At 45.1% G+C, this 23284-nt stretch overlaps 1 protein-coding gene across 2 annotated transcripts in view; it reads right to left on the minus strand.

Moving 5' to 3' along the window:
* Positions 1–23284, minus strand: part of GLS (glutaminase) — a 932984-nt gene that overhangs the window by 684415 nt on the left and 225285 nt on the right. For both annotated transcript variants that reach the window (XM_085648790.1, XM_085648791.1), the window contains exons 5-6: positions 18357–18436; positions 13864–14027 (exon numbers count right to left, since the gene is read on the minus strand). In XM_085648790.1, coding sequence (XP_085504916.1) covers positions 13864–14027; positions 18357–18436 — 244 coding nt within the window. The remainder of the gene's footprint in view (positions 1–13863; positions 14028–18356; positions 18437–23284) is intronic.

Consider the following 23284-nt stretch of genomic DNA (forward strand, 5'->3'; position numbering starts at 1 on the left):
TCCTTTTTGAAGCCCCGTAGCTCTTCCTCTACATGCTTCCCAAAAATATTTTCCACATCGAAGGGCATATGCAGAACTTTCGATTGCAAGATATGTTTCAGAATGCATGACAAACACTGATTAGTAAAATCTAACCTAGCATTAAACTGAATCCCAGAGTTCCAGACGCGTTTTTCTGGAGCAAGTGCATCTCCCATAGAAGGGGGCAAAAGACTTTATTCCCAGGCATTTGTTATATTTGTCGTGCCTATAATTTCAGATTTAGTTTCAGTCCCTGGTACAGCTGCTCCTTTAGTGAGGAAAGACGTAAACGGATGCTGGCGGAAATGTCATGGAGAAACTCTCCCTCTATAACACACATTTAGCAGCTGAGGACAATAAGAAACTCCTATAACAAACATATCCATAGTGCCAAAACTGCTCACTTCAGGTCTCAGCTCGACCACGCCAAAAACAGGCCGAAAGAACTGTTCGAAGTTATCAAACAACAAGCTAACCACTCAACTAATCAACACTCTACACTCAATGACTTAACCCCTAGCAGTGAAGAATTTTCTGCACACTTCATCGAAACGATAAGAAAGATCTAACTAGATTTACAGCGCAACTCACCAAAACACACTGGGCCTGATCCAATCCATTGCCCCGCTATTCACATTGTTGAATTCTCCTCTCTCTGGCTCCATGGTTCACTTGCCAAAAAATCAGGCATTATGGAATTCCTCTATTCTACCAGACGATGCGGAGTTTCTTAAAACTAGAAACTCATGAAAACCTTCAAATCATTTCAAGGATCTTCTGCCCAACAAGCTTTTCAAAGATCTTATACCTTCCATACTCCCACTCTGGTCCAAGATTGTCCATGAAGCTCTCCTTCAAGGCTGGATTCCATATTGCCTCAAGACTGGCCAAGTCACCCCTATACCTAAAAACCCAAATTCAGACTTAAATGATCCTAACAACTTTAGGCCCATTTCCAATATCATGACCCTAGCCAAACTACTTGAGAAATTAGTTCACACACAACTGTATAATCACATCGATCAGTTTCAACTTTGATCATTTCCAATCGGGTTTCCAATTGGGTCACAGTACCGAACTGCCCGGACACACATTACTGATAATGCTCTCAGGTTTCGTGACCAAAATGAAAGTTGCCTACTTATTCTCCTGGATCTCTCCTCAGCGTTCGACGCGGTCAAACATGATAACTGTTGGACTTGGCCCTTCTGGCAGGTTCACCCCTGAACTTTTTTTGCTTTTTATTGGTGACTTTCTTGGTTTCTGCGCACTTTCCCTGTGTCCCAGGGTAAAGTGCGTGCGTGCTCTGAGTGCATGTGGTGAGATAGGCCTGCCCTCCCATAGGAATGCATGGGGAATGTATGTGTCCCTAGTAGTTCCTGATGCGTGGGGTGTGCAGGCCCGAGTTTGGTATGTGCGGACTCGTGGGAGTGAATGCTGCGCGATGATGTGTGCGGCGTGCATGTACCTAGTGTGGAAGTGCCACTTCTGGAAGTGGGCACTTCAGTGTGCAGTGTGTCTGTCGCGTGATTGGCTGGTCATGTCATGTGACGGGCTAGGGATTCCCCAGAGTCAGGATGAGTCACCCAGTGGTGAATGGGGAGATCAGCAGCTAGATGGGTGGGAGGAGTACACCTGGGTCCTGAATAGGGCAGGGTTTTCCCCACACAATGCTGGCGCCGCCCCCTGTGGTGCGACTGACGACCCTAGCCCTGCCAGTGAATAGAGTGAGGGGCTGAGCACATCAAGGGTGCTCCCCAACCAGCTGCAACTGGTTTTCCCCCTCACCCTGAACCCAGAACAAAGGGATTTGGTGTATAAAAAGGGGCTGTGTCCCCTTACAAAATGTTCTTGTTCCAAACTCGAATCTACCAGGGGCATGCTGCTGCTGGGGCCCAGGGGAAGGCTTGCCTCCCTGGGCCCTGCCCAGCCCCTGGATACCTGGAGGACTTCTGGGACCCTTTTGGACTTTATTTGCTGTGCTTCCTTACTAAGCCTTATGGACTCTAGGCTGCCCTAGCGCTTGGTGGGCGCTGTACCTGCACTCTGCTGAGAGGCGCTTCATTTCTATGGCAGAGCGCTTCCCTGATTTACCCGAGCGCCTCTCTTTGCTGCCTGCAGCGCGGGGCTGCGATCTTTTTAGAGGGAATCCCCAGCGTAGGGATTCCCCCGCCTGGTGTCCTGTGGCGGGTGCCCACCCCGCTTATATAAGTATTCCTACGGCGGGTGCCCACCCCGCCATATACTGTATACCGAGGGAGCCCACCCCTCTTATCACCGGAGAAATCACCGCGGCGGCCCGGTTCCCAAACAGGAAGTCAGGCAACGTCTCGTAGGACGGGGGCGGGGCCTCGGCTTGGAACGGAAGTCCAGGCGGGAGCCCACTCCGCACTGGACGGCTCCCGGAAGGAGAGAAGAGGCCACCGGGTAAGAGAGAGAGAGCCCCCGAGGAGCAGGAGCTCTCTAGTGCCGGCCGCCCTGATCCCGACGAGTCCTGTGAGCCTGGAGCCTCGGAGGCTCCACGAGAAGCGCCGCCGGAGTCCCGGTGAGTAAGGCTCTGTGTTGAAGTGTGGGGGGACCGAGTAGGTTCCCAAGAGCGTGTGTGCGCTCCAACGAGGGCCGCATTTGGTTGTTCCTGAGCCCCGAGAGACCGAGGGGGCATTCTGTGCAAAGAAGAGCGGCCCCGGAAGGCAGCGGGCCGCTCCAACCTATACGGGGGCATTTGTGTTTGAGAGCCCACGAGGCTCCAACGTTGGGGGCGACATTGGCTAGAGTCCAGAGGGACTCCAAACGGGGCACATGGTTTGTTTCAGAGCCCACGAGGCTCCAACGTTACGGGGGCATTATTGATTCAGAGCCCAGACAGGCTCCAACGACTGCCATAATTGTTCTAAAGGGCCGAGAGGTGCCCAGGCCCCAGTCCCTACAGCTGCCCAGCACTTAGTGGGCAGCTGCAACGTTTAGGTTGTACATTGTGCGCCTGGCTTGCGCAGCCTGCGCAGTCGCCCCCTGACATTAGTGGATTGGTCATTTCTGCACCCCTGAGAGCCAGTTGGCCTGGGGACGGTTTTTCTGTATTGTGCCCTCCCCTAGGGTACCTGGTGATTTTAATACATGTACTTTTTGCGCCTGCGCAATGCCTTCATGATATTTTCTGTCCTGAATTGAGCTTACACCTCTGAATGGTTTTATGCGTCATGTGTAATGTGCGTTTACCCCTACAGGTATTGTGATACTTAGGTGGTTGTTTTTCCCCTTGTACAGTTGGTACTAGTGAGGTCCTAGTTCCCTGCGTGGTATTCCTAAAGGTGGTTAGGGTTGCGTAGGTGGTACGTTCTGATACCAGTAGTTACTGGTTGTGTGCTTGTTCTATTTTTAGTGCTACAGTGATTGTGTGCTATGTTCTCAAATATTATTCCTACGTTCTAAGTGCTATTTCTACAAAGTGCTAATTCCTGACAGTGGTCCATGTGGCCCTGTCCCCTGTATATATAATCCCTTGTAAATTCTGCCCGTGCCTGTTGGCACATTGTAAAGTGTGTGTTTTTATCTAATGTGTTGTGTATAATACAAAGGTTATTTTTATATAATACCTTGTGTGGAGTTTCCTTTGTGGTGGGCCTTGGGTGTTGTTGCTGGGTGCGCGCGCAAACGCTTTACACATCGCCTCAGGGATAAGCCTGTCTGCTCGTGCCAAGCTACCAAGGGGGTGAGCAGGGGTTATCTTTGGCGTGTAACTCCCCAGCCCTGACTAGAGTGGTGGTTTCTGCCTGGCTTTGGCGCAAGCCTCAGCCAACCAGAAATCGCATTTCTAACAATAACTTTATTGATCTTCTCGAAAAAAGGATGGGCTTATCAGGCACCGTTTTAAATTGGTTTACCTCATTCCCACACAATAGATCAAAGAGAACCAAAGTCAACTATTCCCTTTTTAACAACACACCAGTCTCAATTAGGGTCCCTTAAGGATCTGCACTATCACCCACGCTCTTCAACCTGTACATGGAACCACTTACGGAAATTCTGAACCACTCGAATATATATTATCACATGTATGCAGACGACTCTCAAATAAACCTAGAAATCTCTTCACCTGACTATATCAAAACTCTTAACTCTGCCCACATGAAAACTCAACATTGCCTAATTCACAATCACATTATGCTAAATACCCTCAAGACTGAATTCCTACTGATTGCCCCCCACAAACATCCTACTGGCTCAAACAGCTAACGGCCCTCAAATGCACTCCACATATTGTGGATTCCACCAGATCTTTAGGCAAAACGCTGGACAAACACCTGAGCATGAAAGACCACATTAGTTCAACAACTAGAGGAGCCAATCCTCAACTCAAAACTTTAAGGAAAATCAAACCGTTCTTGCCTCCCGATGATATGCAGTTAGCAGTCAAGTCCCTTGTCATCTCCTGCTTGGATTATGGAATTGTGACCCTGGCTGGGCTTCCTAAAGCTAATCTAGCCCCTCTAAGGGCTACCCTGAACTCTGCTGCCAGACTCATTACAGGTTCTAGAAAACGCGATCACATCATGCTGGACCTAATTCAACTCAAGTGGCTCCCTCTCAAAGCAAGGATTTGTTTCAAGATAGCCTGCCTGACACAGAGAGTGGTACACTACAACACTCCTGTCTACCGGAGCTAGCACGGAATGATGGTTAAAAAGCTTCAGAGCCAAATTAACTACTTGTAACTCTAACAGATTGGTATGATGAGTAGTTTCCTTTGGTGACCATTTGCCCTGAATTTGAAGGTGATCTGTCTGCGCTCCCCATTCTCGGAGAGAGGCATCCGTTACTATGGTTTGCGTAGGTGTCTCCTTGTGGAAGGGAATCCCTCGTAAGAGATTGGTGGGCGAGCACCACCATTTGATGGACCGAGGGCATGTTGTGACAGTTGAATCCGGTCCTCCCTATCCCCTATTCGCTGGTCCCATTGGTCCTCCAGACATTCTTGCAGGGGTCTCAAGTGGAGACGTGCATTCGGTGTGAGGAATATACATGACGCCATGGAGCCCAGAAGAGAAGAGACCTTCCTCACCATTGGGAAGACATTTTCATGAGAGCATGAGCCTTCTGAAGGATCGATAAGCGTCTCTCCTCTGAAGGATACACGTTTGCCGTGCGAGTATCGATGGATATTCCCAGATATTGCAGGCACTGTACAGAAGTCGAGATAGACTTTGTTTGATTGATGTGAAGACCCAAACGAAGGAGAAGGTCGGATGTCCAATTGAAGTGTAGTTGAGCCTCCTGACACGTGGATGCCTTGATCAGCCAGTCGTCTAGGTATGGGTAGACAAACACTTTGTGCTTCCTCAGATGGGCAGCAATCACCGCCATGCACTTGGAGAAGGTCCTGGGAGCGGACTTCAGTATTGATAGTGGTTGTTCCCCACTGTGAACCTCAGGAACTTGCAATGCTTCCTTATGATGGGAATGTGGAAGTATGCGTCCTGCAGGTCTATTGTGCATAACCAATCCCCTCGATGTAGTTGAGGGTAGATCTGGTGTAATGCTAACATTCGGAATTTCTCTCTCCGAATCCACTTGTTTGCCTTTCTTAAATCAAAAATGGATCTGAACTTGTTCTGGTCCTTAATTTTCACAGGAAAGAATCTTGAATACAGCCCTTTTCCTTGTTGTAAAGGAGGAACAGGTTCTACTGCCTGTTTTTGTAAGAGAATGTTGGCTTCCATTTGTAATTGGCACAGTTGGAGTCTTGACTGTGTTAGAGGAATTGATGGTGGAGGGCTGATGAAACGTAGAGAGTATCCTTTGCGAACAATATTCAGAACCCAATTGTCTTTTGTTATTTTTTGCCACTCTGCCAAGAAATGTTGAATGCTTCCCCCTACCGGAGTGGGTAACAGAAGAGGGGGAAGATAGTATTCAGGGTTTGGAACCAGTAGGCGCCTAGTTTCCTTGCACAGGCTGCTGTCCTGACCTTCCTCTTGGTTGTCGCTTTTGGAAAGGTTGGTAAGATAGTTGGTACGACTGCTGTGTACCGGTTTGTCGGCCCGGATACCTTTGAAACCTCTGTTGCGAGTATCTACGCGAAAAAGGGCAGAAGGATTTACGTTGGTCTTAAGGTTTTTCAAGACCAACAGCCTTTAGTGTCTCCTTCTCCACTTTCATTCGGGCCATCTCCTCATCTGCACGAGAGCCGAAAAGAGTTGTCCCTGAAGAAGACAGATTCAGGATACGTTGTTGTGCTTCAGGCTTGAGAGAGGTTAAGCGAAGCCATGAATGCCTTCTGAGTGCCACCCCGTGGCAATACCCATGTGCAGATAAAAGGGATGTGTCCACCACCGCACTAATGACTTGGTTAGACACCATAAGGCCTTCCCTAAGGATCTCATTAAAATCCTCTCTTTTGTCCTGGGGAGATGATCTGCAAACTGCTGGAGAGACTCCCACAGTGCCAGGTCATATCTTTCCAGCAGAGCTGTGGCATTCGCAGCTTTCATAGATGTCGCTGCTGTGTTGCATACCTTCCTCCCCACTGAGTCTATCTTACGACTCTCTTTATCCAGTGGATCTTGGAGCCGTAGTATGCCGTTTCTTCACTGCCACTACAATGACAGAATCTGGAGTTGGGTCTGTCCGTAGGAATGTGGGCTCCTGCTCTATAGGATGGTACTTTTTTTTGCACTCTGGAAGGAGCTGATTTAACGGAAGAAGGAGTTAGAAAAAGTTCCATTGCCGGTTCTACTAAGCCCAGTACCAGAGGAAGCAAGGGACAAGAGGCTTCTCTCTGTTAATTACAGAGGTCGATGGAATCTGTGTGGACATTGGAATGTTCAGTTTGGATGCTCCTTGCACCAAAACTTCTTGAAAAGTCGTAATGTCATCAATAGGTAAAACCCTTTGAGGAGGAGAATCTGATAACGTAGGGGGAATATCTTCCAGTACTTGTAGAGAATGTGTCCCTGGTGTGTCGAGAGCGAGATCGCTCACCATGATGTCGCCGATGTGAACGAGTTGAGGAACACTTATGGCTGCGAGAACGGTCCCTCACATAAGACTTGGATCTTGGTCTTCGAAGTGCAGGAGAAGGCGTAGTGGGCCGAGGGGGTAGTAGGCCAAGGAGGCGGAGGAGGCGGCAGAGGATCATCTGGTCAATGAGAAGATGGAGCTGGTGACCTAGATGGGGAATATGTCTGTGAATACTCCGAATCCGAAGTATAAATTAATCTCCTTTTTCTAGCCACTTGGAATGAGGAAGGAGCCATAGATTCCGAAGATGATCCATCTTTCCCCCTCAACATCGACCTGCTGGTCGATGGTGACCTTCAACGTCGTCGCGACCTAGAACTTAGACTCGACGTCTATCGAGTCGGAGATTTACGGTGTCTTCTCGACGTTGAGCATCGGTGTCTTTTCGACGGCGACCGTAGGTGTCTTTTCGACGGCGACCGCTGGTGGCTTCTCGACGGCGATCCCCGGTGGCTTCTCGACGGCGATCCCCGGTGGCTTCTCGACGGCGATCCCCGGTGGCTTCTCGACGGTGATCGACGATGGTGAGTTGACGTCGATCGACAAGGGTGAGTCGACGTCGAATGAAGAGACAATGTTTTCGACGGCGGCGTAGGGTTTCTCGACAGCGAACAAGGAGGTCTCCCCGTTGATTCCGCCACCTGTTTTGAAGATCTTCTCCTCGACGTAGAACGTAGATGTCGTTTCAACACAGGGCCCTGAGTCGACGGCATACAGGTCAGTGCTATACCTGCTCTCGACGTCGTAGTCTTCGACGTTGACCGGAACCGGCGCCGTTTTTCAGCCCTTCTTCTTCTGGGGAGCCCCCGAGAGGCTGAAGACAGAGCCCTGGTAGAGGACTGATCCTCTCCTCGCTCTGAGGTCCCACCAGTTGACCTGGCCTGGTGTTTTCTTCTTTCTTCAATTCCTTGAAGCCGAATTTTCTCTGTCACACAGGGTGCGCCTGTAAAAGGTTTTACAGATGGAACAGGCATCAGGAATATGAGAAGCAGGCAGGCAAAGAATACACTCTGTTAGAGTCAGACTTGGCCTTTTTCCTTCCACAGTCAGGGCACTTATCAAAAGGGATGGCATTTTTGACTGAAAACTGTGGAATTCCTGTCAGAAAAAGACAGCAAAGGGAAAAGAAAGACCAAAGATGTAGAGGGAAACTGTTAAAAGTCAAATTCTGAAGAGATTTTTGATGAAAAACACCAAAATTGGTAGAGCTCAATGCTCCAGGGTCCTGTTAACAGGAGCCTGAAAAAAGAACTGTAGTAACTGCCATTGACTGTGCATCATGGGATACTGGTGGTCTCTGGAACTCTTAAAGGCACAGCTTCTATTTTGAGACATATAATGGCACCCTATGGGGCTACTCTGTCCAACCCTTTCATCTCTATCATGAAAAAAGGAGTTTTTGTGAAGGGGAGTTTCTCTGTGTATTAAACTCCATACAAATTGCTGGCTATCTTTTTTCACTTCAGAAGGAAGTTGTGGCCAGTGTAGCCTAGTTAGTTAGGCTGCATTATTGTCTTTTCTATCTCTTACATGTCTTTGCAGGCCTTCCTGAAGAAAGGCGAAAAATATCCCCTTAAGAAGATATATATAAGGAAGTGCTCCGGGGTCCCAGCACATGGGCGGGACTATTCAAGTGTTTATGACTATACACGGAAATCCCCTACAAGAGAATAATCCATTCGCTTCGAAAAAAGTTGTGGCTTGTATTGTTGAGTCTTTCATCCACTGGATGAAAGAATCCCAATACAAGCCAAAACATATTTTCGAAATGTTAGTTGTCCATTGTGAGCTTTCATTTTTATAGTTGCCGGGTGTCTTTTTAATACAATAACATTTTTCCTGCCCTTGGAACTGCCACTAATAGCAGTGGGTCATTTTCTTTACATTTACAAACCCTATTTTAGGATTGTAAATGATTACAGACTTTTAAAACTGGTTTGTGACCCCATAAAGAATCACTATGGGCCATGTTGAAGGTGCCCCTAGATTTGGTTGCAAAACTTTAGACATTTACAGACTTCCAAGTTGTGATGGTAAGCCATTCACAACAAGCATTTGCAATGCAATAGGTCTCGCATTTACGCGAGTTTAAGCTATTGGCATTGTAAATGACAATGCCTTTTATTTATGTTTTAAAAACGGAAACAAAAATAAAAGGCATTGTAATTTGCAATGTCAATAGCTCAAACCCGCGTAAATCTATTGCATTGCAAATGCTTGTTATTGGGAGGAACGGGGAGAATAAGCGATTTGCCCAGAATCACAGGATGTGTAGTCGACCCAGATTCTCGAACCTTGGTTTCCCATTTCCAAAGTCGGCAGTCTAGCCATTAGACCATATCCTTGTCCGAAGTACGGCAGGTGCTCCTAGTGATTGGTGTCTCGTGTCTTAGCGCTTGCTAGTATTTCAATGTAGAACTCTTGAGAGGTGCCTCATGGAAGTTAGAGGGTGGGCACCAGGGAGACCTGTGCATGCTGAGAAAAGAAGGAACATGCCTGGATTCTGACTGTGGTGAAACTCAAGCGAGGGTGGGTGTGGGGGAAGTGGAGGACAGAGGGAAGGGGGTCGGAGGGTTGCTGACAACAGTTAAATGCTGCTAACATGACAAGAGTACATTTAAAAGAACGCTGAAAAAGCGTGCAGCCAGGGGGAGAAAAACAAAAGGTAAACGGCAAGCGGAAGGCTTACTTACATTGGACTTTGTTAGAGGAACGGTACTGTATGCAGAAGAGAGCAGCCTAGCAATCATCTCTGTATGAAAGAGTGCGCGTCACAGCAAGAACCGCTCCGTGAGGTTTCCTACTGAAAAGCTTCACAGCTAGCTCCTCCACAGTGGCCACTCTCACAAGCGCTATGCACACAGCGGTTTGAAAGTTAGCAGTAGGGCAACTTCACCATCAAGAAATAGAACTGGAAGCAAGCAAGCGGTGATATTGTGGGACGGCAATGTTTATTTAACGCACAACAGGGAGCGTGAGGAGATATTTTACATGGCTCCCCTTAAAAGCAGAAGCTTGGTCAGCGCAGTTATTGAAAGCGTAGTTATTCACATGATGTTTTGAATGCTGGCAGGGAAGCGTTTTCTCAGCAGGAGGGCAAGCAGCGAGGCGTTGGGATGGCCAACACAAAAACAACAGTGAAATGCTGCTAACACGACAAGAGTATATTTAAAAGCACGCTGAAAAAGCGTGCAGCCAGGGGGGAGATAAACAAAGGTAAACGGCAAGCGGAAGGCTTAGTTACATAGGACTTTGGTAGAGGAACGGTACTGTATGCAGAAGAGAGCAGCCTAGCAATCATCTCTGTATGAAAGAGCGTGTCACGGCAAGAACCGCTCCGTGAGGTTTCCTGCTGAAAAGCTTCACAGATAGCTCCTCCACAGTGGCCACTCTCACAAGTGCTATGCACACAGCGGGGATGTATGACGTTACAACGCATACTATTACAACGCATACCTTTACAACGCATTTTTTACAACGCACAATCCATTACAACGCATGACATTACAACGCAGGACACTACAACGCATTTTTAAAAACTACCTTTACAACGCATATCCATTACAACGCATACTACCATTACAACGCATACCATTACAACGCATAATATAAAATTACATTTAAGGTAAGTATTAGATAGTATAGGGTTAAAAATTACTAATCTAACTCCAGGGGGTGCAACAGTAGGGTAAGTGTTGGATAGTATAGGGTTAAAAATTACTATTCTAACTCCAGGGGGTGCAGCAGTAGGGTAAGTGTTGGATAGTATAGGGGTAAAAATTACTATTCTAACTCCAGGGGGTGCAACAGTAGGGTAAGTGTTGGATAGTATAGGGGTAAAAATTACTATTCTAACTCCAGGGGGTGCAACAGTAGGGTAAATGTTGGATAGTATAGGGGTAAAAATTACTATTCTAACTTCAGGGGGTGCAACAGTAGGGTAAGTGTTGGATAGTATAGGGGTAAAAATTACTATTCTAACTCCAGGGGGTGCAACAGTAGGGTAAGTGTTGGATAGTATAGGGGTAAAAATTACTATTCTAACTCCAGGGGGTGCAACAGTAGGGTAAATGTTGGATAGTATAGGGGTAAAAATTACTATTCTAACTCAAGGGGGTGCAACAGTAGGGTAAGTGTTGGATAGTATAGGGGTAAAAATTACTAATCTAACTCCAGGGGGTGCAACAGTAGGGTAAGTGTTGGATAGTATAGGGGTAAAAATTACTATTCTAACTCCAGGGGGTGCAACAGTAGGGTAAGTGTTGGATAGTATAGGGGTAAAAATTACTATTCTAACTCAAGGGGGTGCAACAGTAGGGTAAGTGTTGGATAGTATAGGGGTAAAAATTACTATTCTAACTCCAGGGGGTGCAACAGTAGGGTAAGTGTTGGATAGTATAGGGGTAAAAATTGCTATTCTAACTCCAGGGGGTGCAACAGTAGGGTAAGTGTTGGATAGTATAGGGGTAAAAATTACTATTCTAACTCCAGGGGGTGCAACAGTAGGGTAAGTGTTGGATAGTATAGGGGTAAAAATTGCTATTCTAACTCCAGGGGGTGCAACAGTAGGGTAAGTGTTGGATAGTATATTACTATATTATGCGTTGTAATGGTATGCGTTGTAATGGTAGTATGCGTTGTAATGGTATGCGTTGTAAAGGTAGTTTTTAAAAATGCGTTGTAGTGTCCTGCGTTGTAATGTCATGCGTTGTAATGGATTGTGCGTTGTAAAAAATGCGTTGTAAGTGTAGTGCGTTGTAAAAGTTGCGTTGTAAAGGTTGTTCCCCACACAGCGGTTTGAAAGTTAGAAGTAGGGCAACTTCACCACCAAGAAATAGAACTGGAAGCAAGCAAGCGGTGATATCGTAGGACGGCAATGTTTATTTATTTAACGCACAACAGGAAGCGTGAGGAGACATTTTACATAGCTCACCTTAAAAGCAGAAGCTTGGTCAGCGCAGTTATTGAAAGCGTACTTATTCACATGTTGTTTTGAATGCTAGCACGAAAGCGTTTTCTCAGCAGGAGGACAAGCAGCGAGGCGTTGGGATGGCCAACACAACAAGCATTGGTCGCGGGGAATGCAAAGATGGGGGCTGCAGCAGGAGAGAGAGGCGAAGGCGCGCGCGCCCGAAAACACGCGAGTGGTGCACGCGCAGCAGCGCCCAAAGTGAAAGTAATTGCACGTTCACGCGAAAACGCAAGCATTAGGTCAGCAAATGCCGGTGGGAAGCCTTTTTAAATCCCACTTACAAAAGTCGAACAACAGCGCATGCGCTGCTGTAGGCTTGACCTAAAAAGGAAGGGTCTCCCCAAGACCCATGCTCCATTGTGAATTTAAACAAAAAAACATTTGTTCGGGGGGGGCAAGCAGGCAGGGGACCACTTCCAACTCCCATACTTTTTATTTTATTTTAAAGGTAATCTTTTTTAAACACAGGCCTGTTTCCTTTAAGGAAAATTAGCTGCAATAAAAAAAGTACACTTAAATGCAATTAAAGACATGGCGATCTGCTGATCCTAGCAGGTCACCATCCCTTTGATGGCCTCCAGCTGGAGTACATTGCAATTTGAGACCTTCCTCATTCATATTCATGAGGTAGGCCGAACTGCGACTCGCTCAGAATCTGCATGTTGAGACCTCACCTATTAGTATAAGGTTGGTTCACAGAAATCCACACTTGCCACAAAAATATTGGCCCCTAGGTCTCGTGATGCACGTAGCTCAGCCTTAGACACCTAAAAGTTGCCCTGTTTCTCAATAATATGACCGATATGCTTAGATGTGTTTTAAGTTTTTAAAAATTCCCATCAGTAACAGGATTTTTGGGGGCTCGAATATATTTACACCCTGAATGCAAATATCTCAGTTTATTTCCCTGGTCACTGATTTTCTGCCAGATTGTTTTCTGATTTTTCAACTGTACTTAATTTTTGGAGATAAACACTGGCAACTTTGGTATTTACGGTTGCGTGTAACGGTTTCCATTGGAACCACAATATCTAAAACTGACACCCGTAGGTTGAGGATCCTTATGACATTCCAAATATTTAAATACTGTGCAAGCAGTGATTCTGGGCATTCATCTTTACCAATATCTGAATTTTTTTGCAAGAGAGAGTGTGACAAGTAGTATACACGAAACAGAGCTGATGATGCAACAAAAATGCCAGAGAAGATAACTTGATTACAAGTATCACATACTTTTCACATTCTTGAGACTTTATAGCACTTTAAATAGCAGGCGCCACTATGACCCACATCAACTGCGCTCAATTATATCGGGTTAAACATGTTTAAGATGGTGCATAAACCCTTGCAGGTATCACTCCTGCTCCTAATTGCGTGTATGGGCGTATCGTTTTATTTTTCTATCATCGTGTTCCATTCTGCTGTAATACCACTCAATTTCTCATGAACTGGAATTGCATCAGCGGTTCCTTGGCAGCGCTGCCTGTCTCTAACTGCCCTCACCGAATCGGAGCTCATTGGTGGGTGGGGGAATGCAGCGCTCATTACTTAATGAGTCACCGAAGGGGCAACGCAGATTTCTCACTTTATCGATTTGAAACAGCCCATCGACAGAATCTTGTGGTTGAGAACCTGTACTGTTTAACTTTGAGCCATTCCCTTCCAAACATTGAGAATCTTTAGAAGAGTCATGTTACAATCGTGTTACTTTACTTTGAATGATAGGATATTATCCATTGTGTGTATACTGTCACTCTAAACTGAAGTAACAATTATTCAGCGATACTGGATCCTGTTTCACAAGCAAATCAAGGTGGTTTGAATTTTATTCTGCACATACTGTAACTTCTTACCATCTTCATTCAGGAACAGTTTGTTGAATCGTAAACCACTCGGCTCTTTACCAACATATCTATGAACATAGTCTGTGCCGAGGTCATTAACAGCAATCGCATACTTAAGAGGCTTCACACAAGACTGAAGGCAAAATGGGACTTTGGTATCGCCAACAGAATGCCTAAAAGGAGCAAGAACAAAAATTATCAAAATAAGTAACTGCAATACATAGTTTATAGACTATTTTACATTTACAACTAGTTAGCAATCTACGGGATGCTGGACAGGAAAAGACATGCATAAGAGTGTGGAATTTTTGTTACCCTACTAAAATTCATACCAGACAAATGGGTAAAGTCAACTCTATACCCATTAAGCCAGGCAAACTTAATGGGTATAGAGAACTACAGTCATAGGGGTCATGTCCAAGATGGCGGCCAAGACAGACATGTAGAACTGAGCTCTGTCTGCAGCTGGGCCGACCATCCTACAGAATCCAGGCTAAGACTTGCTGACACAAGTGGCATCAAGTGCAGCCCCCCCACCTCCAAGTGCAGCCCACAGGGGTACGGCAATTTAAGCTGGCGCCCGTGCCAGAGGTTGATGTCGGGAAGTGAAATCCTGCGGTGTGGGCTGCAGCTTGGCGTACTCAACTGGTGCAAATTTGCTCTCCGTTCGACCGAGTGCAGCCAATACCGGTAACTGGATGAACAGGCATGGGACACAACACTTGCAGAAGTAAGAGAGGCTGCAGTGGATGCGAGTCAGCAGCAGCAGCTGCAGCAGGCGTTGGGACCTGCAAAGCAACCAGGCCCTGGTGGCTCCCGACGTCCTTGTCTAAAGTGAGGGCACTGTAGTATCGCTCCTGTGACGTAACAGGAGCGGCATGAAATAGTTCATGTATGCCCTGTATGCAAATTGGGGGAGGGTGTCAGTGGAAGCCCCTATGATGCCTGCAGGAGTAGTGTAGGCTGCACCATGGGGTGCGTAGGTAATAAAGATATCCCCGGCCGGATGTGAGGGAGAGAAGATCCGGGCCGGAGCCAGCAAACCAACATATTGATGTCCGAGTCATTTATGAACCTGCGTCACTCCCTGCTGCACGAAGCGTACAATATTGATCACAGTGTATATAATAATACCCGACACCACATTGGCGACGAGTTGATGTCGTCCTGAATGCTGTGTGGTGGTCATGCACCTGCTGAAGTGCGCGGCGCTCATGTCACAGCCTTGGATGGCTAATTAAGGTCCTCGGATCCTGGCAGCTGATGTCTGAGCCCACCCGACGTTCAGCGTGAGGATTGCGGAGTGCCCTGTAACAGCAGGCGGCAAGGAGGATCGCACGTGCAAACCGCCCAGTTGAGCCACAGCGTTATCAGCTGGCTGGATCCTGGGGGGGAAGCTGGATTTTCTCGGGTGAGTGGCCACACGGCCTCCCCGCACAAGAAAAAATCATTGCATCACGTGGAAAAGGGAAACATTATCCAGCCAGTCCATTTGGCAACAGAAGTTCAATCAAGTGTCTGGGCAGGTGCTTCAAGGTCTGCCATTGAGGGCAGTGGGCAGTGGGAGCCTGCCAAGAGGGCACAACATAGCACCAAAGTTATACAACAATGGGGTAACCCAAAAGGCCACTGGACCCGGGTAGTTTACGGTACAGAAAGATATCGTCACAGTGGGAAGCAATTACATACAGAGCAAGAGAAAATCATTATTATTTCAAAATTAGACACCACCATTAAGTCATTCCATACATGGTTATGGGTTTATTACAATATAATGTTCGGTTGTCTCAAATCTTATAAACAAAAATGTATTTCTCAAGAACAGGTGCTCAAGGGAAGGTGAGTGCATGAAGGGGATAGTGAAAGTGATGTGAGAAAGGATAGTAGTGTGCATATATACATCATCATTCAATATTTACAATCTATCCAGCCAGATGCCTGGCAAATACACAAATGATAAATCATAACATAATATATTAGATGCAGATAATACATCACTGTCATCTGATGTCTGAACATAAAAGGAAAAGTCAACGTTTCAACTCCTAAGCAGAAGGGCAAACTATACGCCTTGGGAGTGGAGTCTTCATCAGGACTGGGGTGGAGGAAGTGAAGGTACCAGGAAAGACAGCAAGAGAACTTCAGGCTGATGATTCAATAAGCAGGGCCTCATTGGCTCTCAGAGTATTCACGGTTGTTTGTGGATAACAGGGAGCAGGTTAGCTGTCATGACGGAATTCTTCAGCAGCCAGCAGTTACTGATCAACCTTGGCTTCCTTTCGTTAGGAGTTGAAACATCAACCTTTCCTTTTATGTTCAGACATCAGATGACAGAGATTTATTACCTGCATCTAATATCAGAAAATGGCTAAAAATTAGAACTGGACACTGACAAATCTGGGTCCTTATCAGGGTCCTACTAGCGGGCCCTACATTTGACACAGAGCCTGGCAGACGGTCTTGGCTGAAGGAGGGGTATGAACAATCAAATGGCACAGCAAGGGGGGAGGGGGCAAGAAGGCGTCATCAGTTAATGGAGGTAACAAAGAGTGAAATGGGCAGAGTAGATGATACATTGATAGGGTGCTTGAACCACAGGAGAAGGATTTGACATGATTATCACCACCATGCTCCGAATTGGATATTGCAACAACCATTGTATTTGGTTCTTCTGGTTCAGAGTTATCCAGTGTTGATGGCAGGGATCAAGCGCAGCACCACGTCTAGGGGGGTGACGGGTATAGTTGTTTGTGGGACACACAGATCAATATTTCTTAAGCACAGTACACCACCGGACTCCACATCATTCATTTGATATTTAAAAAAAAGACCATAGGCCCGAGGAAGGATAGGGGTTTATGCACACAACTTGAGGCACAGCAGGCAGTACCACACAAACTACTACAATCACTCACTCACCTGAGGGATGGTGCAAACTAGTGGGCCACATGTCCATTCTTACAAAATCATAACGAAGATTATACGAAACATAATGGCCCCTCAACAACTCTATGCAATGTACACGTACCTTAGGAGACGACAGATATAAAGAAGCCTTCTTGCAGGAGACACACTTGGTACAGACAGAACTTGCCAAGCTCTGTAGGAAATGGTGGGGACAGTTGTATGGCACAACTTACTAAGCATTTGCACGAGGGATATTAATATGGGTGGCCCGGGACGTATCCTCCGTACTGGATAAGTACAAGGCCGACATTGAGGGCACATACGTAGTGGCGGAAGGGCGATTTGATAACAAATATCGGACGGTTCTGGTGATTGATGGGCCAAATGCAAACCACTCTGCTTTATATGACCAATTCACCGCATCCCTCACACATAACCTGCCAGTCCCGTGCATATAGGGGGAGATTTCAACTGTGTGCTAGATCTGGACCATGACATCTCCACCACCCTTATGCCCAACACAGAATGCCACTAAATAACACAACACCTTCAAAGGTGAACGGAATTTGGACAGGTACTTGAGGTATGGAGGAATATCCACCCCACAGAACAAGAATACACATATTACTCAGCAGTGCACCAGCTACACACCAGACTAGATATGGGTTGTGCTCCAAGGTGACTGCTTCAGAGTATCTGGCTCGGACAATCTCGGACCATTATCCCTTGATGATATGGCTACAATGGGGCAGAGAGAGAGGCAGAATCCCGACCTGCAACTGCACATAGCGGCACTCTGTCTTGTAGGGAGAGGAGCTCGCACACAAAGGGCAAGTGGCATGCGAAGGAGAGAGGAACTGGAGCCTATGGCTAATGTGGAGAAAGCTTGCCACTCAGAAGGCAATGGGGCCTTTGTACGAGAGAGGCAGCTCCCTGAGGGGGTGGAGAGACAGACTGCTGCCACCCAGCATTTGGGTGGTTAGAGGGGCTACCACCAACATCACATGGTGAATTTAGGAACTGCAAATCCAGGTTACTAGGACACATTTGTGCATAGATGTTTATGTTTTTCGCAGGGGAACAAACAACTTCCTAAGAGTCTGCCAGCGCTGCCAAAAATAACACTCCAAAATCAAAAACAGATAGTGCTGTTGAGAATGATTCCATGTTCAGAAATAGAGCACTGCTTTGCTGCTGACATTCAGGATAAGGGTGCAGAATCCAGTAACAACTGTCCCATTATGTCGGCGATCAAATTTTTCAAGTGTGCATGTTTGTTAATTTTTAAATTCTTAAATAAGCCCAAATATGTTTGTTAGTTCAATACTACTATGTGTTATACAAATCAAAAAACAAACCTATTTTGATGTGTACTCGCGTCAGCCATACATTTACTCAGACATGTCTGTAAAATTAAACTTTTGTCCTGAATTTTGCCTTTTTGATTGAACTTTTTCCAATCACTGACCAGAATTTCCCTTCATGATTTTCCAACTATTATTTCGTAAGATTAGTTACGTTAGTGGCTGTCTTTGCCCTTGATAACGATCATACAAATACACAAAATTGTAAATCAAGCCTTCCAAATTCTGTACCTCTGTCCGTCCACTGTGCATAGTGAAACGCCCCATAAATCTGGACTGAATTTCGCTAACTGAGGAATATAATCAGCCACCTGCGTAGAAAAAAAATGGGTTTATTATAACATTTTGTTGAGTCACTTACTATCAAACGTTTGTATCTACTGTTTAGAGTTTGTGTCTAATGTTTCCTTTAAAAAGTAATGAACAATATTTTGCAGCACACAAATACAACATATACACAGGTGAAGTAAAGTGCACTGAAGTCAAGAAGCATGTTTTAAGTTCAGATGTACAAAAAACGTTTGACTTTTGAGGTTTCACATTGTGTTGCTGCAGGATCCCAAGTGAGTTGTATCTTAAGATTTAAAACTAAATCATCTCATGAACTGAAAAAAAAGGCACCGTATGAGATTAAGAGAAACTTTCTTGATAATGATAACATTATTCTACAGCATTCTTAATGAAGCAAATTGTTATGGTTTCAAAAGAAACACCTTAAGGAAACAGATTACATGTTGATAGGAGCGATTGTGTCCATATATAAAGCAGCAAAAGACACACAATTTATGGACGGAATGCAGACCAAATCAAAACATTAATCCCCAGTCAAGAGATCTGGGTTTAATCCATCGTTCTTTTGCTCACCATGCCACCCCAGTTTAGACCTGGCCATATGCAAATCAGTCTTGACCCTGTGCCTCAAGGGAACAGTCCAGCCCAAACTGCCAAGCCAGGTCCTCCCTGGACCAGAAACAAGCATCCTAGGAATTTCTTCTATAGATTCGGAAAGCACAGAACCAGCTATCTCTAAATGACTGGTTAGAAGAAGCCCTAGGTTAAGGAATGATAAGATAGGATTTGTTATTCAATAAGAATAGACTTTTTGGGGCACATGTATGAAAGAACAGTTTGCAAGTCCTTAATAGCGATATTTTGCGACTCGCTATTAAAGAGTCGCAAATTGCTATGTAGGTCGGTTTCGCATTTAAAATAGCGATTCCTGCGTATTCCTTATTTGCGACTCGCAAATAGCAAGTCGTAAATAAGGAATAGCTTCCCATTCATTTCTATGGGCCAAGAGGCCCAAAGGAATGAATGGGAACTGCGTGCGCAATTTGAGAGCACCCAATAGGTACTCACAAATTGCACACGCAAGGGTTCCAAAAGCACACCCTGTTGCGCCCCTGAAATGTGCATGTGTGCACATGTAGTGCGCATACATGCCCTAAGGGCATGTATGTGAGCCACATGACACTGAAAAAAAGCAAAAAAGTGCTTTTTTCGTGGAAATCGCAAATTACCACCAACTTGAAGTTGGTGGTAATTTGCAATTCCTTACAGCAATATCGCAATTTGCTATTGGAATAGCATTTGCAAAATAGGGAATCACAAATTTTGCGATTCCTTAAATTGCGAGGGCCTTTTGGGATGATACATCCCAAAACGCTTTTTCCCGTTCGCAAATGGGCCGATTCTGAGAATCGTCCCGTTTGCGAACGGGAAAATGGCTTCATACATATGCCCCATAATTCCCACAAAGGCCTTGCAGAAATCTATTCTTGTCGAGTCATAATTGCCAAGAAGCAGGGCATTTGGCAATCACTAAAACTTTGGAACAGGTACGACGTGACTTCAGGTGGCCATTAGTGTGTGAAGATGTTATGCAGAATCATATTTTGTGTGTCTAAGCCAAGAGTGAATATCACAGACCAAACTTTACCCACTTCCTCTGGGCAAGAACAAATATTCCTATGAATTTCACTGTGCACCTGCCGGTAAATCAAGGACACACTAAAGTGATAGTTACAGTGGATTATTTCACTAAGCCTGCGTATTTTATCCCTTTGACTAAATTACCAACTGCTCCAGAATTGGCTTAGCATTTTACTTACTCAGATAATTTGACTGCATGAGCTCCTTGAGGTGGTCATTACAAATGGAGCAGCGCTTTCCGCTGTGGGTTACGACTCACTAGTGTGCCGCACACTGATTTTTGGTGGGTAACTAAAGTCTTGGTCTTCAGAAAATTAAAGCGCAATAAATAAAGATGCCTTTAAATTTTGCGTTTATTTGGTCACATTTGCTGTGCTTCAAAGACAGTCGTCAAATGTCAGGCTATGTCTTCTGACAACGGTTGCTTATTCTTTTAAAATGGGGTTTGGTGTTTACATTTCTTTAACTGCAAAGAGAGAGGGGTTTGTGAAGTGAAAGCGACAATCTTGCCGGGAACAATGAGTGTGAAAAGAAAGGATCTATGGTGTATTTTTTTTTTGTAAAAGAACAACATTTAAAAACCTGTAAATGAGCTGTACACATATTTCAGGAAGCCAAAAATGAAGCACATTTTTGTGTAATTCTGGAGTGTGATGGAAACAAAGATCTTAATAGGATCAAAAACTAATTACAACACTTTATTTGGTGATACATATCAACAGAAACCCAAATCAGCACAATATAATTTGTGTGCTATAATGTTATCAGTAAAATTGTATCTCTGTGCAATTTTAGTGTCCATTTCAATGGAAAATGTGCGGTCTGGAAATGGCAGTGTGATACCACACAATGCGTTATTAATGCATTTGTAACAGTGTGCTCCAAAATGCATCAATAGCTACATACTACACCCTTACTACTCTGCCGCTGAATACATTTGCTACACTTGTTCTTGGTTTGAATCTAGGAATTTTCACACTCCCTATGACTAAAGTGATGTAACACTGAATTCGGCACCCACACTCTGAAAATTCTTCCAGCATTACTGGCGCAAAGGTGCTGAAATAGGTCCTTAAGTCCAGTTTTACAACACATCCTTAAAAGTATTCTCAAGCAAGACTCCTGGTGAAACTTCCAGTATTTGTTTCGGTTGTGTGTTTTTTACTCAGTCATTTCAACAGACAATGTGCTCACTATATGTGATCATACACAATCATCCCACTCTTGTGTATGGCTTTTACACATAAATTGAGAAAGATGGATAAGGTCTAATGGCCGGAGCTGCTGACTTTAGATCTTGGGAACCAGTTTTGAGCCCCGGCGTTTGCTCAACGTCCTTTGATTCTGGACACATCGCTTTATTTCCTGTGTGATTTGGAAGATCCTTCCTATGCCCTTGGGAAGTGTTCGCACTATATAAAACTGCAACACACACGTGTATTACATACATATATATATATATATTTGTATCTATCTTCGGTTTGCAGCCCAAGTTACGACGCTGGTGCTCAGATTCTAGGGGCGGTGCGTTTCTTTTCCGGCAGAGCCACGCCGATATCAATACAACAATTCTCGCTTTCCAGCGAAGTTAAGACGCACTCACTCGTTTTCAGGATAAATTCAGGCGGATTTATTAAACAATTGCCATGCCCTACGCGTTTCGGTCAAACAACTCTGACCTTGATCACGGGATTAAGGTCAGAGTTGTTTGACCGAAACGCGTAGGGCATGGCAATTGTTTAATAAATCTGCCTGAATTTATCCTGAAAACGAGTGAGTGCGTCTTAACTTCGCTGGAAAGCGAGAATTGTTGTGTGTGTGTATATATAGGATTCCTCAATTTGCTCAGATACGAGGCCGCACTCAGCTGTCAGGTTGGTTGCAAAACCTCTTTATTTATGAAACATGCATCTTTCCATCTCGTCATGAAATCCCTCAGCCTTACGCGTTTCGAAGCCTTTTGCTTCTCTTCAGAGGCTAACGACAGGAACCAAAAGTCTTTGCCTACATGTCCCCTCTGCATGCTCTCTTTTATTGGCCTCCGGTGTGCCGATTTAATTTCATAAGTCTCACACTGCATGCTGGGGCTTGTAGTCAATTCTGCATTTTTAAAACCCTCCAGTGGGTTTGATTCTTGCGTTGTGAATTTCGGGATGTATTTTTCAGTCCTTCAGTGAACCCAAAATGAAACTCTGCATGTTTAAATTCTTTTCCCTGCAGCTCCGGAACAGAAAGGATTAGGTATCCCTCACACGGACCTTTACTTTTCAGGCGGTGCGTAGCCCCCACGGCCGGAGCCGCCGTGATATGAATGATTCCTCAATTTGCTCAGATACGAGGCCGCACTCAGCTGTCAGGTTGGTTGCAAAACCTCTTTATTTATGAAACATGCATCTTTCCATCTCGTCATATATATATATATATATATATATACTTAAAAAACCACAGGTTTCACACATGTTATAGTTAGCTGGACATTTCACTCGTGAAAAACCATTGAAATTCCCCCGTTATAGTTAGTGCAGGCAACTATAACTCACGCGACCGCAATCCTCTGCTGATGACGTCAGATATTACATCACTGTATTTAGACACTTATTTACCCATGTCTTCTTCCATTAATTTTTAGCTATACATATATTACAAATATTTTTTTTTCAGAAAGACACATATGTCATCAGTGATGTAATATCTGACGTCATCAGCAGAGGATTGCGGTCGCGTGAGTTATAGTTGCCTGCACTAACTATAACGGGGGAATTTCAATGGTTTTTCACGAGTGAAATGTCCAGCTAACTATAACATGTGTGAAACCTATGGTTTTTTATTGAATTTGCAAGGTTTTTTAAATGCTAATTCCTAACTATAACGTATGTGAAACCTATGGTTTTTTGAGTGAATTTGTACGCTTTTTTAAATGCTAAGTTATGTATTTGTTTTTTTCTTTTTAAGGTTTTTCACCGTGCGCGTACCGTACGCACACCATGCGTACTCCGCAATTTTTCGCAAAAAAACTTAAAGGAAATTTTGGCCCTTGGGGGTCCTTCTGGGACCCCCTGACAAAGGCTAGGGGGTCAGGAACTGTCCACCCTGCCCCCTTTTCACGTTCTCCACCTTTGTTTTTCACCCCCTCAGACTGCGAGAGACAAAATGGCAGCCGACACTTCCCGGTTTCGACCGATTCGAATGTTTACTAAGATCTAACAACCAATCAGAATCGCGCTCGC

The sequence above is a fragment of the Triturus cristatus genome, chromosome 3_2 (assembly GCF_964204655.1).
Source record: "Triturus cristatus chromosome 3_2, aTriCri1.1, whole genome shotgun sequence".
In the NCBI taxonomy this organism is placed as follows: domain Eukaryota; kingdom Metazoa; phylum Chordata; class Amphibia; order Caudata; family Salamandridae; genus Triturus; species Triturus cristatus.